Consider the following 18,173-nt stretch of genomic DNA (forward strand, 5'->3'; position numbering starts at 1 on the left):
TTTCTGCACGTTTCTGTGTTAACTTTTTAAAACGTTCGTATTTCATACTTTATCAACTCATTGTCAGCTAAAGTTAAAATTTCCATACCTCCCAACACCAAAGTAAAAACATTCCCGCTTAGTTTTGAATTCTATTAAAGTACAGCACTTTTTTTAACGAAAAATTCCTACCCCAATTTTTGACCGCATATGAAATAAACATTTTCTTGTATGTATGTATGTACATGTCCTTGCTGAGGAACGTTCTTTGTTTCTGCTGATTTCATATTGTATATGTATTTGTATTTCTAGTATATTGGGGAAAAAGTTTGAAAATAAGTTATAAAATATAGTTGTGAAAAAAGTTATTATCGTTGTGAAAGAACTTGACCCATTTCTCGCATATTTTCTGCCCTGTGCTTGATAGATTGTTGCATATATTTAATTTTATATAAAAGAATACTTGAAAATCGTTACTAATTTTCCTTTTGTAATTTTTCTCACATTTTTCATGGATATGCGAACAATTGGTTAAATAATAATTTCCTTGTTCCCAAATGATTCCCGTTTCCCGCTTCTTGTTCTGTATTTATTTGCCTGGCAACGTTATCTTATTTCTAACCTCACTTTCTGAATTACGTGTACCCTTATTTTTCTCGTCTTCTTTTCTTCTGCCTTTATTTTCCCTTTTTTTAATTTTAATTTTACTTTTATTCTGATCCCTGCCTCATTTTAATGGGTTTTGCCCTCTACAATCATTTCATCTTATCTCATCTCATCACATCTCTTTAATCTCATCTCATCTAATCTCAATTTAATCCCATCTCCTCCCAATAAATCACATCACATGTCATCTCATATTTTGTTATCGATCCTCTCTCACATTAACTCTCCTCTTATTTTTTGTTAATTCCAACCTTTTTAACCTCCGTTCCATTAAATATTCGCTTAATTAATTCTCACACAACCCTACTTCAATTCCCGAATGACTTCCTCTCATTACCGCTGTTTTGCCTCCCAAAAACCCACGCCCACCAACCAATGTCTTCTCCATCACTTTGCCCATTGTCTCATTGCAGGTGTTTCGACTACTTCGTTCCCTACGGCCGTTGCGTGTGATCAACCGCGCCCCGGGTCTGAAATTAGTCGTGCAAACGCTCTTATCGTCCCTACGTCCAATCGGCAACATCGTGCTGATCTGCTGCACCTTCTTCATCATATTCGGCATCTTAGGCGTGCAACTTTTCAAGGGCACCTTCTTCTATTGCGAAGGAGAGAATCTCAAGGAGGTGAAAACAAAGTTGCAGTGTCTCGAACGCGGCTATGAATGGAAGAATCGCAAATATAATTTCGATGATCTTGGCAAGGCGTTGATGTCGTTGTTCGTATTGAGTTCTCGCGACGGCTGGGTGAACATCATGTATACGGGGTTAGATGCAGTGGGCGTGGATCAACAACCGGTTGTCAATTACAATGAGTGGCGTTTGCTGTATTTCATCGCCTTCATATTGCTGGTTGGTTTCTTTGTGCTCAACATGTTTGTCGGTGTGGTCGTTGAAAATTTCCATCGTTGCCGCGAGGAGCAGGAGAAGGAGGAGAAGATTCGTCGTGCCGCCAAACGTGCGCTGCAAATGGAAAAGAAACGTAGGCGCATGCACGAGCCACCCTACTACATAAACTACTCGCCATCGCGTATGTTCGTGCACAATGTGGTCACATCGAAGTATTTTGATTTGGCTATTGCCGCTGTGATCGGACTGAATGTTGTCACCATGGCTATGGAATATTATGGCATGGATGAGGCGTTGGTATATACGCTCAAGGTATTTAACTACTTCTTCACGGCTGTGTTTATATTGGAAGCTAGCATGAAAGTATTGGCGCTTGGCTGGCAACTTTACCTGAAAGACAGTTGGAATCAACTTGACGTGGGCATTGTGCTACTATCGGTCATCGGCATTGTGCTGGAGGATTGGGGAACGAGACGATTTCTAATCAATCCGACTATAATGCGTGTGATGCGTGTGCTGCGTATTGCGCGAGTTCTAAAACTGCTCAAAATGGCCAAAGGGATACGTGCGCTGCTCGACACCGTGATGCAGGCTTTGCCGCAGGTCGGCAATTTGGGCCTGCTCTTCTTTTTGCTCTTCTTTATATTCGCCGCCCTGGGCGTGGAGCTGTTCGGTAGGCTGGAATGTTCCGAAAGAAATCCATGCCAGGGCTTAGGCGAACATGCACATTTCGCCAATTTCGGCATGGCTTTCCTCACATTGTTTCGCGTAGCGACTGGCGACAACTGGAACGGCATCATGAAGGATACGCTGCGAGATGAGTGTGACGATGCGGATGATTGTGTGCGCGATTGTTGCGTTAGCAAAATCATCGCTCCAATATTCTTTGTGATATTCGTTCTGATGGCGCAGTTCGTACTGGTGAATGTCGTCGTGGCTGTACTGATGAAACACCTCGAGGAGAGTCACAAACAGATGGAAGACGAAATGGACATGGAAGTAGAGCTAGAGCGCGAACTTGTACGCGAGCAGGAGTTTGAGAGCGAGCAAAAGCTGTGTCAGCAGTTGGAACAGCAGTCGCAACCGCCGCCACCAGCGCGCCAGCTGAACAAAATCAAATCATTGCCGAAGAACTTCACCTACAGCACGCCGTCGCTGGACAAAAAATTCCCAAGCGTGTTAAGTGGCATCGGTGGCCTGAGTGCCGCTGGCATTGGTGGCCGCCGCCAGACCGTGCAATACTTTAATCAACCGAATGGCATTGGTATGGCCGAACTGGGACATGGCACACAGGCTGGCGCCGGTGCAGGTGCTGCTGTTGGCAGCAATGGTGGGTCTGGTGGTGGCGGTGGTGTTGGCGCAAGCGGTGCGCTATTCGCATCACAAGCGCTCAACGCGCGACTGAGTGCATCAGCTGCGGAGAATAGCTTTGATACAAAACTCCAACTCCAATCGACTGCGGGTCCGCTGGGACGGCGCGGCCGTCGCAGCTCGACCGCATTCCGTAATAAACGCGGCCTACTCGCCAAAGAACGCTCACTCGATGAGCAGGCCATACGCCGACGCACGCTCGAATCGAAACGAATGAGCTGCGACTCGCTACCCTGGGGTGGTGATAGCAACGATTTTCGGCGTGGCACTATTTTCGAAAGTTTAGAGTCGGATGGCGCCGGTAGTCCCTCGTCCACATATGATATACGCAGCATACGCAGCGAAGACGTCGCAGCAACAGCAAATGCAACAGCGCGCAGTAGTGGCGCTTCCGATGCGCTCAGTATTGTGAGCGCGAGCGTGATCAGTGAAAAGATCACAGCGCCGATTAGTGCACCACTAGCAACAACCGCAGCAACGGCTGCACTACCAATCGGCAATGCCTTAACAGCCGGATCGGCACCACGTCGCACTTACGGACGCTCATTCTCAACCGACCAAGCCTCTAGCAGCAGTGGTGCATTAGGTAGTGGACGCGGTAACAGTGGTGGATTACTATCCGTACCGCGTGGCATGCCGCCACGCAGTCGAAGTGGCAGCACCAAGCAGCTCTTCAAACAGCAAGCGCTAGACGAAGATCCAGATATGGACGAGAATACGCTGCTCTTGCCGGTTGTTGTCGAGAACAATTGTGATGGCACTGCAGCCAGCAGTGGCACCACAACTGCTAACAATGGCAACGGCAATGTGCACAGCAATAACGATCAGCTGAACAATAACAGCTCTAACGGTGCCAATAGTGGCAATGTTAATGGCGCCGCTGCCGCTATGGTCGTAGAACAGATTGCGCTAAGCAAATCTGATTCGGCCGATATAATGCGTATCATATCGGAGCGCAGACGCATGGATCAGCGGGACAATAGCGGTAACGAGGACTCGGACTACAAAGAGTTGTTGTTGGTGAAATCACCGCACTCCTCCACCGATGGCTGAAAGGAATTAAACACTAACTATAAGTTACGAAGTAGCATACAACAAACTATGTAACTATATTATATTAAGTGTAGCGTATGTATGTATATGTAAATGGAATTATAGAAAATATGTATGTCTAGAGCCGATAGAGTAAGTAAGTTAGATAAACTAAAAGCGTGAGATAGAAAATTCAAAGTCTTTTTAGTGGTTGTTTTTACTTCATCATCTCAGAAGTCACTTAGAGTTTGTATGGCTGATGTATCTCTGCTTGCGCCCAATTTTTCCGAAATCTCTTTCATGTAGAATCTTACTAAAAACCTTCAATTTTTTTTGTTCTATCCGTGCCTAGTATCATGGATTTGAATGAGAGATTTTGATTTGAGCACCCGAGCGGTGCGATCGATCGTCTAGCCTTTTTCGGCGAGAAACTTTTACCTGCCTGAGCTCTCTACACAAGCTTGGCTGTTTGCAGCTCTGAGTTTACCCATTCTTTGGTTTGTCTATATGTACTTGTAACTTCAACGAAGGCCAACTAAGGCCACAAGACGGCTTTTGTATTCCGCCGTAAAGCTTGATTTTTTACCCATACACTAATAAATACAACTCTGTAGATATGTATGTTCATAGGCATGTGGCAAAACTATTAGGGAATTTTTCAAACTATCCAACAAACCAAATGAAATTTCAACCACAAAACCAATTGAACTCCATACAGACATATGTATGTATGTATGTACATGCATTCATTTCAATATAAAATTCTTCTATAAAAAACATACATTTCACACAATCAAAAGAAAAATCACACAATAGTATTAAAAGAAATGTTCAAACTGCGTATGCATTGTTAGGTAGTGCAGTTACATATATTTGTATTAAATTTTCAAACAAAAACTTTTATATAGCGAATGTGAAATTGCATCTCTGAAAATGCAACACTGTTAAAAAGTTTGTCTATAAAAATCATCAACTCTGTGATTAGCTGTAAAATAAATAAACTGATTTAAAGTCATAGGTCAAGGAAGTTAAGTAACTTTGTATTTGAAGTCGTAGTTACGAAATGATTATATTTTATTACAGTTATACATAGCATAATTACTGTAATAAGCGAGTTTTAAGTAAACATAACAAGTTGAAAAAAAACAAAGAAGAAAACGTTTAAATGTATTGCCGATAGTAAATAAAATAAGCAAATCTATAAAATTTAAGCGCAAAATCTTCCTAACCGCAACTGAGCGCGCAGATTGTGCGAAAAAAATATATATATAATCAAATTGTATATAAATTCTAGTTTAGCTAGTATAAAAAAACAGTAGCATTGAAAATTGTTAATAGCAAAAAACCATCAACAGTTGTGTAACAAAAACTGTAATAAAAAGCAAAGTATGATAACGTCATTTTCAAATTGGTTTGTGTCTAGCTTAAATAAAATAGTGGTTAAATATATCTAGTAGTAAAGTTGTCAAAAAAAAGGCATACAAAAAAATGTTATGTAAGTGTGTACGAAATATTAGCGATAAGTGTTAAACGATAAACGATTAAAGAACATAAGCGACTATGACACTATTAAGAGTTATATATAATGATAATGATAAAAAAATTTAACACAACAAGTGACAACTGTAAGACTTTCCTTGGTCAACAAAAAAAAACTTACTAAAAAGGTACACATATAAAATAAATTTGTAAAATGCGTAAAAAGTGGTAGCGCATATCTTCTCCCTAAAACGTCTTCCTCATCTCTATGCAACAGTGAAATTATAAATTGTAAAAATCTAGTGCGTGTGCAAAAAAAAACAGAAAAACAGAGTTGCAACTAAAATAATTTGTTTGGAATCAGCGTAATAGTGTATAATTTAGGCATAAGTTCCATTAATATCGTAAAAAAAGATAATACGCATAACATGAATGAATTTTTGAAGCAAAAAACAAAAATTTGTTACTGAATTTAGTTGAAAAAAAAAACATTTTAAAACAATTAAATGTATGCCCAAAAATTCGACTGGCATGTAAAATATATGTTAAAAATTTTAGTTATTTACTTTTACCAAATAAAATTATTATTTTGACCAATGACAATCCCTTCAAGTTTTTTATTTGATTTATGTTAGTTTTTCAATGAAGTTAATCCGCTTTCGCTTAATTTTTTAGCACTCTTATTAGAAATCAAGGCTTTCATTTTTTCATTTATTTATGTACATACAACTGAATGCGCTTAAACTCAACTCGACCAAAAAACCAGCTGAAACCTCGTAAACATATATTTATTTATTTTGTATTATTTTGAAACTGAAACTTTCTTAAGCCTCTCTATTGTGATACTTTTTCACATATTATATACCCTGAATTCAAATCTGTGGAAACCCTGCTATGCATATGTAGCTTAGAAATAAAGCCTTTCCAAGACATTCGATTAATAGCTATATTATAAGAACTAATTTAACTTACAATATAATTGTATTTGAATATAGTTTTAAAATAAGTGGTAACCCTCTTTAAATACCTCAGAAGATTCTACATGTTCAAGCTAAACATTTCTAAACACTCTTACGTCTGACACTTTAATTTGAGTATAATTAATTTAAATTCTCTCATTAAACCCCTTTGGTCTGACATCCCTAACTTCAATTAGAATTTGATTTTTCAAAAAGGTGGCAACCGTTCTTCATGTAGTTTAGAACTTAAACCCTTTTCAAAAACATTTCGATTGACACCCATATTGCAGTAATTCATTTAAATTAATTGAATTTAATTTTTATTTGGGTGGTAACCCTAGTAAAACACCTCAATAATATTCTATATATTCAATCTGAAGGTTTCTTAGCAATCTTTCGTTTGACAACCATATTTTAATTTTTCAGATAGCTTGCGAATAACGAATTTAAATTTGACTTTTTAAACGGGTGGCAACCCTTTTCAAAATATTTTCAAACTACCAACTTTTCTTGGCCTCTTGACATCCCTTTTTTAATATAATTTTCAAATAAATAATTTCCTTAATTCAAGTTGAAATTTCTTTTTTAAACAGGTGGCAGCCCTCCCCCATGAGTGCGGAATTGATTCTATATATCTCCATACCAAGTTCCATGCCTCTATCACAAATATTTCCTGCGATATGTAGCATGAAAAATTCCGATTGTATGGCAGGTGCCACGCCCCCTTGTGCAATCGAGATCAAATCGATCCTTTATTTTAAGTTGGGCTAAATGACACCAGTGTACAAAATTTCATAATGATTGGTTGACTAGTTGAAGCGTGAAATCGTGACAAATAAACAAACTCACTTTCGGACTTATAATATTAGTAAGGATAAGGATTACAGATTTTACACTCCTATTGCTACGTAAATTACGCATGGCTACGCCAAAAACTATGCTACAAAAACTTACAAACCCGTTTCCAATTATTAAAATTGTCAATGTTATTGTTATGCCTTACGCGGCAACGTTGAAACTGCGTTTATATTTCGCGGAAAAGTTTTAGGTATAAAAGTTAAGACAATATTCATGCGATGCGTTTGTCATTGGCGTAGGAAAAGGATTATTAATAATGCTAAGGAGCTTTTTGAGCCATCTGGTCTAATCCATACCAGAAAGGCCTTGCAAGGCAAAAGTATGGGATTTCTACTAGCATTTACTGAATTTGCAGCAGGTTAATGAGTCTAAGTTAGTCCACAAAATATCGCAATTCAAAGACATCAAATCAAGCTTACTCGTTTAGACAGTTCCTCCTACAAAGAGGGTTTATTGCATCTGAGCGAATCGGATTAGTCGATAATCCTAACTTCCAGAGTCGTTTGCTGTTAAAATCTAGCAGCCTAAAATTACATAAGTGTCTCAGTTGCGTCGTAACATAGGCTAAGCAGACATAAGGCTATCAGTTCAAGTTCAGCCCTCAAAAAGCTACTTCATTAAATGCATAACCGCGAGGGTACCCTGCCTAATCAGTCTCCACAAAAAGTTACGAAGGGGAAATTCCGATCATTCCAATCTCAAGTTTAGCAAACCATGACCCTTATTGTCGTTGGGTTTTTATCTAGATGTTGCCCAGTTATTGAAGATCTGGTCGACTCTTTCTTCTACTTTACTACTTTGGCATATGTTTCAGTGACTGCCTTCTTCCAGGTCATTGATGCAAATATACTTGGATCCAGAGAAGGGAATTGTGGTAAATTATGTGACTCAATTTTGACCGTTACTCTATGAAAGAATACAAGCGGTCTGATAATCGAAGTATCTTGCCGAGCTTAAGACTGATATACAATAGAAATAAGTATTGTTTGAGACAACCGCGTCTCAGTTTACTGTAAGCGTTTCGTAATCAATTGATTCTCACACCCGAAGTTAAGGCCATTTCTTATTGAAGGAGGCGTGGTACTCTTCATTATCATTTATTACTCAAACGATCTATATTTTTAGCAAACCAGTACTAAAATCATACATAAGATTGAGGAGGCTTATGGCCAGTTACACAATGTCTGGTTAACACTAACCCTACATTAAACATCGTTAACGACTCCCTATTATATGTTATGTAATCGCAAACACTGTTTAACGTGCAGTAAATATTCTTCTTTTTACTAATCGGATGTAAAAAATAGCATTCTTACCTTTCTTGATATCTGTTGATGTTCGGCGCAATTCTTTCTTTTTATTTCTTTTATTTTTATTTAAATAATTTTTCCTGCATTAAGGTTTTGTTGCTGTTTCAACACACCCGATTTACGATTTTGGTTATAAGAGACAGCCTTGTGACCGCGAATTTTGTAGATAGCCTACGATTCGAAATACAGAAGTAAATCTGGAAGGAAAGAAAAAATACTCGTTATTATGAGCGAAAAAAAACTAAAGAATGTTTGGTTTATAACTAATCAAACTATAACATTGTAATATAATTGATATTTTTAATATCAGCATAAGTTAGCTCTGTAGGTACAAACATACATATATATTTCATTACTTCACCAGAATCAATGAGAAAAAAGAAGCTAGTAGAAGTCCAAGTCAGTACAGGTGGACTTGTACTGTTCTTTCTTCTCATCGTTTCTTGCCATACCGACCTAACCCCGGTACTACATAATTAAGTTAGCTTAAGTAGTTAAGATATTTAAATATTTAGTTATAACTAAAAGTTTCTTGTTAATGTACTTAGCTATTCATTACCAGTGGCTATACAAATTGACTACACATAAAATGAATTAGTGTTTAGGTGGGAGGGATATAAAAATCTAGCGAATTTTCTGCATATATTAAATGAATGTATGTATAGAACCTATATACAACTTACTATTGCCTTTTTCTGAAAAATTTTTAAAACATTTAGCATAGTATGAGTATGTGTTTAACACACTAAAAAAAAAAATCTAATAAAAAACAGCTGAATAAAAACTTTTTACAAGAAAATTTGTAAATTAAAAAACCCTAACTTTATATAATCAATAATAAAATATGTATTGTGGATGTTTAGAAAGAGGAAGTAAAGGAAATTATATATACAACTGAATTCTATATAGTTATAGCGTGCTATTCAACGAATTAGAATTTGTAAATTCATTAGAAAAAAAACAAATTTTCCGAAATCATACAAATGTTTCAAATTTTAGATAAAATACTATACATACATACATTCATACATAACTTAGAAGTAAGCTTAGAAAACAAACATCTGTTTAATACAAATGCCAAAACACAACTGTCAATTTCACGATTTTGTGATTTTCTCTCAACGCACTAGAACACACAAACACATGTATAAAGATACACGGAAAGTGATATGAAAAAGTCTAACTGCCGTCCCTAAATTGGAGCGCTAAGCGTTGCGTTATCCATTGTAGACGAGTGTCAGCGCGCGCTATCCCCAAATCAACGCGTCGTAATTTTTGACGTTTTCTCAGATCCTCTCGTTTTTATTCTCGTTTCCTCTTTCGCTTTTTTGTCCTTTCTCTTTCTTTCCGTCTTCCGCATCCAACTTCAACACGTAACGCCCTGTCAAAAATGAAAATTCCATTTGCTCGGCGTTAGCGCCGCGTTATTGTGGGATGCTTCATACAAATTGTATGGGCATGAGGATTTTTGACAGTTGTTTGGCGCTTGACGCGCCAATTTAGGGATGGCAGTAAGGCACGTTTTGCCAAGTAGCTTTCAAAATTAATCTGCTCTTTGAACACATGTTTTGGGAACAAAGTTTGTGTTTAATAGCCCAATTCTGTATCAGTGACAACATTTTTTTTTACTGACAAATTTAAACTTTTTCATATATTTTTCCGTAATAAAAACTGTGACAAGAATTTGTCACTGATGCAGAATAGAGCCCTAAAGCTTAGTATGCAGCTCTCACATTATTTCTGTTGCTTGAAAAGTAGCATTTTTTTCTTGAGAGGTGTAAACTTATTTATGAAAATTTTGAAAGAAGAAAATTCCTATTCCATTCCTCGAACGTCATTTTATATGAATTTCGCCTTTCTTTCTGGAGACCTATATACTAAGCTAAAAGGTCAAAAAAAGTTAAAAGCTACTACGACTGCCTGTTAAATTTAACTTTCATTTAAACATATCGACTGCCTGGTCGAACATGTGTTTAACGAGAAGTTAAATTTAACAGACAGTCGAAAAAGCAAAAAAAGCAACAATTTCACACACACATACAATCATTTTTAAGAGCGTGTCAGACGTGGCAATATTTTCAACTTTTCCACGCAATTCGCTGTCGAATTGAGAAAGAGAAATTTTATTTCGATGTGTCAGCAACTAGAAAGACGATTCTATCACATTTTGGTAAATTAATTTCAGAAATAAAAGTTGCAAGATGTGACTGCAATTGATAGAGCGCAAATCGATTTCGGAAATATATGTCAAATTGCGCGTGCTGCGCTAGCAATCTGCAATTCGCCTTTCGAAAATAAAAATAAAAAAAAACGTCTTTCGAAAGACACTTTACATGCGAGGTGTGACTGCTCATGCAACTGCTTTCTGAAATTTCTCAATTTGACAGCCTTTTCGAAATATATATGGCATTTAAAGTCTATTCATTGAAGATCGACTTATTTTTTCACTCGACGCTCATTTGCTCATTTGAGTTTGTTGTGTGCATTTTTTAACTTACTCATTTCTTTTCGAGCACACACTTTAAGGTTCCCCTGCAGACCTTTTTTTTTAAAGAATTTTTAATTGTAGAGACATTTTTAAGAATTCGTAAGCATCTCATCCGATTTTTTGCCGAATTTACTAAAATGAAATAAATTGTGCACACTTCGATTCTTTTACGAAATTTTGGAAGAAAATCTGTAAAACATTGAAAATATTGCTGCTTTGTGAATAATTTCTTGCAGAATTCGTACAGAAATTTCTTTACGACTTCGTGTCAATCACTCAATATAATTTTCTTTAAAGATTCATAAACAAATCGTTACAGAAATGAGATACTCCTAAATATTTTGCATTAGTCAATATCTGTTCAATGTATGAGTCAGAACTAAAATTGTTGATTCTTATGCATCACTCAGATTTTTACATAATTTTTTACTTGCTATCGAAACTGCATTTAACTCGCTCACCCTCATCTATTTCTCTACTCATGACAGATAGCCTCATTTCTTACTTAAATTACTCACTCTCATCCGCACACTCTTTCCATTTCTGTCTTTTTCAACACCTACACTTTTATGCTGTGAACACTCGCGTTGAGCGTAGAGCTGTCTCTATTATTATTAAAACTAAAAGCCAAAACAAAAAAAAAAAAATACAATTAACTATGAGAGAAACATACTTTCTTCTGTGCCTTTCTACTCAAAACAAAATCGAAAATTACTCTATTATACTGCACGTATATACACTGTGAAAAAAGAACTAAACACTTTCAAACTCAACAAACAATTACCTTAAGTGACTTTTTCTCGCCCCCACATTCATCTACTTTGATCTGAAATTTGGTACACTGAAAGAAAAAGAGAAATTAAAAAACCAATTAGCAAAATAAATAGCAGTTAAATGATATAATTGTATTCGTATGTAACGCTCTATAAGAATAAGAATACTTAAATTTATTGCAAAAAACTTTGGAACAGTTCAAATTCGACTATAATATATGCATACTCCCATGTATGGAATGAAAGGGTTAAGAAATGCATATATAAAAACGTGTCAAGTTTAAAAAATTAAGGAATAATATTTATCTAACACTAAGAGGCGGTAAAAGAACAAAAACATAATTTAGCTTTGATTAATTTTAAATGCTTATACGCAGCTTGAATAAAAAACAGTTGCTTTTAATTTGTAGCGTTATAAACACAAATGAAATATTTAATTGTTTGAGATTTGTTATTTTTTCTTTTGTGTTTATTTCTAATGCAAGATTTTAAATGTAAGTTAAGCTAAATTCAGTAAATCGCGAAATGTTGAAACAATTAATGCCAGTGTATACACTACCCTTAAATTTTTAATATATCTAAGGCCAGTAGCATACTTTCCAATTGTTTGACTGAACAAAGGCATATTAAACAAGTCGGAAGTGACAACCAAAATTGGCTCTCCTTATAGCTAACTCAAACTATGGTGTCAAAAAGCATAACTACATAAAAAATTTTCCAATACAATTTGATATATTTTATTGTACATTTGGCATTATAGTCGGTGTTCAAAGGAGAGAACTGTCGAAATTCCTACTACTTTGTTGATTATATTTTGGTTTAAACTGAAGCGCTGCAGTTTTACTTTTTTCTTTTCTTATATTTCCTTTCCTCGGGTATCTTTTGAACATTTTTCGAACATTCACTACGTTTTATTATTTCTGAAGTTTTGCTGAATTTCTTTTATTCTATGGGTCTATTAACGTCCCAAGATCTTGGTCCCTTGCTACTTTTTGGATGTATTCTAACTATAGAGGTCTTCCCAAAACTTCATCCAATACTCCATCACTACTACTACTGCCTCGTCTGACGATACTAATGGCTTGATCAGTATGGTTTTTGCCGCCTTTTCGGCGACTGTCACGTCATTTTATACTTTTCATGTCCAACTTCCGCAGCATTTTGAAAGAACACAAGAGTTTCCCAGAAATCCTGCAGAGGTAAAAATCTTTTGATCATTTCCAGAGAACTACTCAGGATAGCAGCAATAAGATAGATCTTCAGATATTCCGAGAAACCATGAAGGGAACACAATCCTAAAGCGCTTGTTCGTACTTACTTATCAAACTTTTACCTTATCTCAGGTTTGCCGCTTTAAATAACAATCACATCACTGTGTAGAAGTGGAGTTGTCAGTGACCCAGGCAGTGTTAAGTCGACTCTAATTCGTATGAGTCGTGTTTACTTTACTGTTTTTCCGACCTTGGCTTAAAACTCCTTCAGCATTTATTGAGCAGACAAACAGGTCTAGGGAGATCCTTGTCTCAAGCGAGGGTACAATTTGGTCAATTGTGATGGGAGACGCGTGCCTTTTAAGTTTATATGAAAGCTCCCAGGTGAATGGTTGTAGTTCTTTTTTTGCTTTAGGAGCATTCATACCACAAACTACCTTTAGAAAGTTCTTCCCGACTGTTTCCTTCAGCACGAGTACTAAGAACCATGCGGCCTCCCTCGGTTGGGTTCAGAGCATCTCAAGTATCAGATGGATTGGGTGCGTGGGTGGGCTATGTGAAGTGGTACTTGGTTTTGTGTGGATCGTTACCGTAGGAGTTTAGTCTAATGCTGCAGCCTGGAAGAAGTTGAGCCCGGATTATTAGCGTTTCCTTTGCGGCCCCATTACTTCGGCGGTAATACATAGACGGTAAGGGCTAGTGAGCTGTTTAAATTATTTTACCTTCGCCTGAGGACCTTTCTTTTATCATGTTGTGAACAAGTTACGTGCTCTGACGAATAAGTGGAGTTGGGGTAACCGTAAATAAATTCTCAGTGCTTCCCAAGTTTTTTTCCCGTTGCCAGTCATCAGCGTCATCAGCGTTTGAGACTATTGAGGCTCCCTGTGGCAACTGGGGGAATTTAAAGTGAAAGCAGTGGAACACCTTGTTTAATTTTCAGCGGCTTGAAAGTATTATCTTTGAACACTACCGATAACTGCTTGCCGCACCTTACCTTACCAGCAAGCGCTTTCTGCTCATGGGATACGAGGATGAGGAAAAAAAATATCTCCCCTATATATTTGTATGCAAATGTGATTTTAGATTTTTTTCGCGAAAATTGTTCTCTTCTTTTTTTATTTTTGTTAATTTTTATTTTATTTTTATATACAAAAATTTAAATTTTTTAAACATTTTTTTTTTAGTTTTAATGAATTTTTTTTCATATTAAAAAGCACCTTTTTGTAATCCTAAATAAAGAGGTGGTAGTAAAAATTTTAATTTTTTATCAAAACATTCAACTTAAAAAAATAATAATTTTTTAAATGTAAGTTTTTTTTGATTTTATTGAAATTATTTATATCAAGCAATTGACGTTTTGAATAAATTTGGCTTTAATTTAAATTAAATACTTATGTACATAAATTAGTAAAAATTTAAATTTTTACTAGTAATAGTAAACAATTTTGAAAAATTCTTTATAAATGAATTAAATTTCCGGATTAATTCTTTTTATTAAGTTGTAATTTTAATAAGTGAAAAAGTAAAAAATAGTAGCAAGAAAATTGGAATTTAAAAGCGTTTTAAGCCATATTTAAACAAGCTGCATAGATATGTATTAAAACCAAAGCTAACTGTTTTAGAAGCAATAGATTTAAAATTTAGAAAGATAAAATTATTAGAAACATATTCATACATACATATATATGTATACACATAATTGAGAATACAAGTAATAATTTGAAATTTAGTTTGAAAATATTTGTATAAAAAATTGCTAAATTGCTCCTGAAGCTACGAAAAATGCGGAACCATTTGCAGCAGCAATAATTCGATAAGTGAAACTTGCATGCAAAATTTGCAAAAAAGAAACTGAATAAAAAATAGCCCAAAAATTAACAATTAAAGTACGTTGCAGACTTAGCATAAAAAACTTTTAAGAATTGCGTTGCAAAAGTTACCAAAAAAAATAGTATAGTATATTGCCATAGCTGTTACAAAAGTAAAACATGCAAAAACAATAAATTGACAACAACAATACAAAGAATTGAATCCCAAATATAACCAAATACACTGATAAGTATTTTTAAAATGCATTTAAGACGCAACAACAACAATTTTACATGTTGCCAATTACTATGAATTGATGAAATATAATGAAAAATACAGCCAAACCACAGTCGGCACGCGATAACTCCAGTTTTAATTTTTAGTGCTTAAAATTATATGCTTATGTATTTAAAACGTATTGGCTAATTTTAGTAGCGAGTTATCGAGGGCCCACTGTAGTCCAATTGCATGTGAAAGTCAGTCGTACTTGAGAGGTGTAAAAACCTATGAACAAATTGGCAAAAGTTCAATATTGCAACAGCAAACTTTGCAAAATATACAACAAAAAATACAAATTTGTTAAATATGTTCGGCCATTAAGCGAACACAAAAACAACTACTGACTAATTTACGTACATTTGAGGATAAGCCATTATAAAAAATAACAACTAATCAGCCAATAAACAAGAAATGTTACAAAAGGCAGTTGAAATTTGTAAAAAGCATTTTGAAAACAAAAAAACTACAGGTGTATCTAAAAACTGCTAATGCGTGCACTAGATAAAGAGAAAGTACATGCATACATATAGAATTAGTTAAAAATTTAATACGGCAGAGTGCAAGTGTAACCTAAAAATTATTACAAAAATAAATAATAAAAACTGCATATTTATTTAGTTTTCAGTGCGAAAATTAGTGGTGAAAAATATAAAGAGCGAATTATTAATAAAAATTTAACAGAAATACCAATTGTAGTTTTCCCTTTGCATGTGGACAATTTTTCAAAGTTGAATTTCTCATAACAATAACCGCCTAAGTCGAAAAAGCAGCCGGCTAAACTCATACCTGAGCAGAATTAATGAGGATGTGCTTAACCAAGGCCCAGCATGCGAAGAGTCGCCACATGGCTCTCAGCACCTCTTCACATGCCCGAGAACCCCACCCAGCTGACGCCCCTGTCCTTTTGGACAGACCCTGTCTGAGTCGCGCACTTCATGGGCCTCCCCTTAGCTGAAACAGACGACAACGTTGACGGATGAATCGACCCGAGCGGGGCTTAGTAAGTAAAATAGACGAAATAACTAAACGTAGTTGCAGAATACGATAGCATATTTAACTTAATTTTTTTTTAATTTAATTCAATATATTTTATTAATTGACAAAACGATGTTAAATTACTTAAAATATGCAATTATATTCATTAACAATAATATAAAGCTCTATATTCTCTCTAAAATCCAACTAAATAAATAAAGTTATAGTGCAGGGCCTTGCTCCAAACAGCGAGTGCTTTACAACTTCTCCCGAAGTAGTTACATAGACACGCAACAGCATCTCACTTTCATGGATCATTTCGACAAATAATCGATATGCGTCTATCCTTTTTGATATGCTGCCCTTGAAAGTGTGATACATCGTTGGCGAGTATTTCATGCGTGAAATTGTAGCGTGAGGAATTACTGTGGGAGAGAAAAATCAGAAAACGAATATCAAAATGCTCTTCACTTACATAAATCAAATCAATCATTTTTCACTTATAAGCCCACATACTCACCTCATTATGTATAGCGAACGTCGACGTAGCAGCACATCCACGTAGAAATTATTTTCCAATGTGGTTTCTGGTCGATCACGATAGGCATCGTCTTCTTCAGGAGATACGTTTGATGTGGCAGCAATGTCGGCTTTACTGTCACTACTGCTATTTTTTAGCGCTTCTGTAGGAGGCTCCACGGCTTTCCCCTGTTGATATTTACGCTCGTCAACGCGCACCAGCCGCATAACGCAGTCACTTAACAAACTTATGCCTGCTATTGTATTGCCGCAGTACTGAAATGAAATTGATGATTGCAAATATAATAAAATTGTTTACATACGTAGAGCGCTCGCATACCCTCGTGCTATCCACATGCGGCTTAATAACGCCCTCTGCCGCCAGGTCCAATATATGCACATGCGGTTTGATCTCATCAATAAACGCTATTTGTTGTAGGCGTTCGAGTACCAGGCGGTTGTGTGGATACCAATGCTTGCGCTCTGTCTCGCGGAAGCCATGTATAGCCTGTTGGAATGGGCAAAGTGTAGTAATCAAATTATTTTGAAAGTCACTGCCATTACATCATCCCAATGATCGTACTCATAAGGTCTTCTCTTCATGTAGGGCTCAATTTCTTCTAGCAATTTGGCTTCCTCTTCGACACTTACAAAATTTGTATGCAGTCGCATGTCTTTGAGAAAACGATGCTGTTCGTCAGCCGGCCAGTGGCCATGGAATTCGAAGTGCTTAGCAGTATCTGCGTAATTATGAGATCGAAATAAAGTTCTTATTTTTTTACTGACTTCGTACTGTTTTTCGGGTTATTACTACTTACCCACTGAGACACTTTTGTTTTGGTCCAACACGGGTTCCAACGATCTTCGAAGGCACTTGGCGTTGCTTATTTGGCATAGTTGCCCGGACTTAGTGGCATTGAGGCAAAGCAGAATGGTTTTTGTACACTTGCGCAGCTGTTGTATATGCATTATTATTAATTAAATTGTTGCTTTATTGTGGTAAAATAATTCTAAAATGTATTTGCACTGCCATTTGTATGTACTGTAGTTTAAAGCTGTTAAAGAAACATCTGTTCAAGATTTGATAACAAAATTGCATTGCCAGATGCAAGAAATTGGAGGAAGTGTTGAAAAACAGCACAAAATTTTTAGTAATCGAATGACCCTTAACACACTAGACTTTTCAGACGGTTTGCCCAGACCAATTTGCGAAATTACACTAGTATTTTCAGACCGTCTGTAATCGGTTAAATACCGTTATATATGGGGTGTTCACAGTTCGTTCCAAATAGTGTCTCAAAATGTAGACGTCTACATTTTAAGACGTTTTCTAACCGTAAAATCTGTGGTGTTGTTGTTTCCCATACAAAATTGGAAAACGACGCCGTCTACATTTTGTCACACTCAAAGGTATGTTTTTTACGCGTCTACATTTTGCAACCTCACAGCAGGGTTGCATTATGGCAATACTAATCGCATTTTTTTTATTTATTGGGCACGTTTTCTGTATTTGCATTTAATTTGAGCGCAATTTCTGATGAAAAGAAATAAATCAAGGAAAAGCAATAACAAATATTAGGAATTGGTAATTAAGTTAAATAATTACAATTTTTCAGAAAC

The 18,173-nt window shown here is 36.1% G+C and overlaps 2 protein-coding genes and 1 long non-coding RNA gene across 4 annotated transcripts in view; 1 reads left to right on the plus strand and 2 right to left on the minus strand.

The window, feature by feature from the left end:
- LOC118748752 overlaps window positions 1-5,206 on the plus strand; it is a 305,281-nt gene extending 300,075 nt beyond the window's left edge. The window contains exon 23 of the mRNA XM_036483405.1: window positions 1,059-5,206. Coding sequence (XP_036339298.1) covers window positions 1,059-3,914 — 2,856 coding nt within the window. The 3' untranslated portion in view covers window positions 3,915-5,206. The remainder of the gene's footprint in view (window positions 1-1,058) is intronic.
- A 3,219-nt stretch (window positions 5,207-8,425) lies between these two features.
- Window positions 8,426-18,173, minus strand: part of LOC118748756 — a 27,042-nt gene continuing 17,294 nt past the window's right edge. For both annotated transcript variants that reach the window (XR_004994090.1, XR_004994089.1), the window contains exons 2-3: window positions 11,772-11,828; window positions 8,426-8,696 (exon numbers count right to left, since the gene is read on the minus strand). This is a non-coding gene — a long non-coding RNA (uncharacterized LOC118748756). The remainder of the gene's footprint in view (window positions 8,697-11,771; window positions 11,829-18,173) is intronic.
- LOC118748754 (alpha-ketoglutarate-dependent dioxygenase alkB homolog 7, mitochondrial) lies at window positions 16,170-17,790 on the minus strand (the record flags this gene model as incomplete). The annotated part of the gene is given in 5 exon segments (XM_036483407.1): window positions 16,170-16,459; window positions 16,555-16,829; window positions 16,894-17,061; window positions 17,118-17,293; window positions 17,372-17,790. Coding segments are annotated over 5 exon segments (888 nt in total). The 3' UTR covers window positions 16,170-16,341.

The sequence above is a fragment of the Rhagoletis pomonella genome, unplaced genomic scaffold (genome assembly GCF_013731165.1).
Source record: "Rhagoletis pomonella isolate Grant_MI unplaced genomic scaffold, Rhpom_1.0 Rhpom_scaffold_00013, whole genome shotgun sequence".
Lineage (NCBI taxonomy): Eukaryota > Metazoa > Arthropoda > Insecta > Diptera > Tephritidae > Rhagoletis > Rhagoletis pomonella.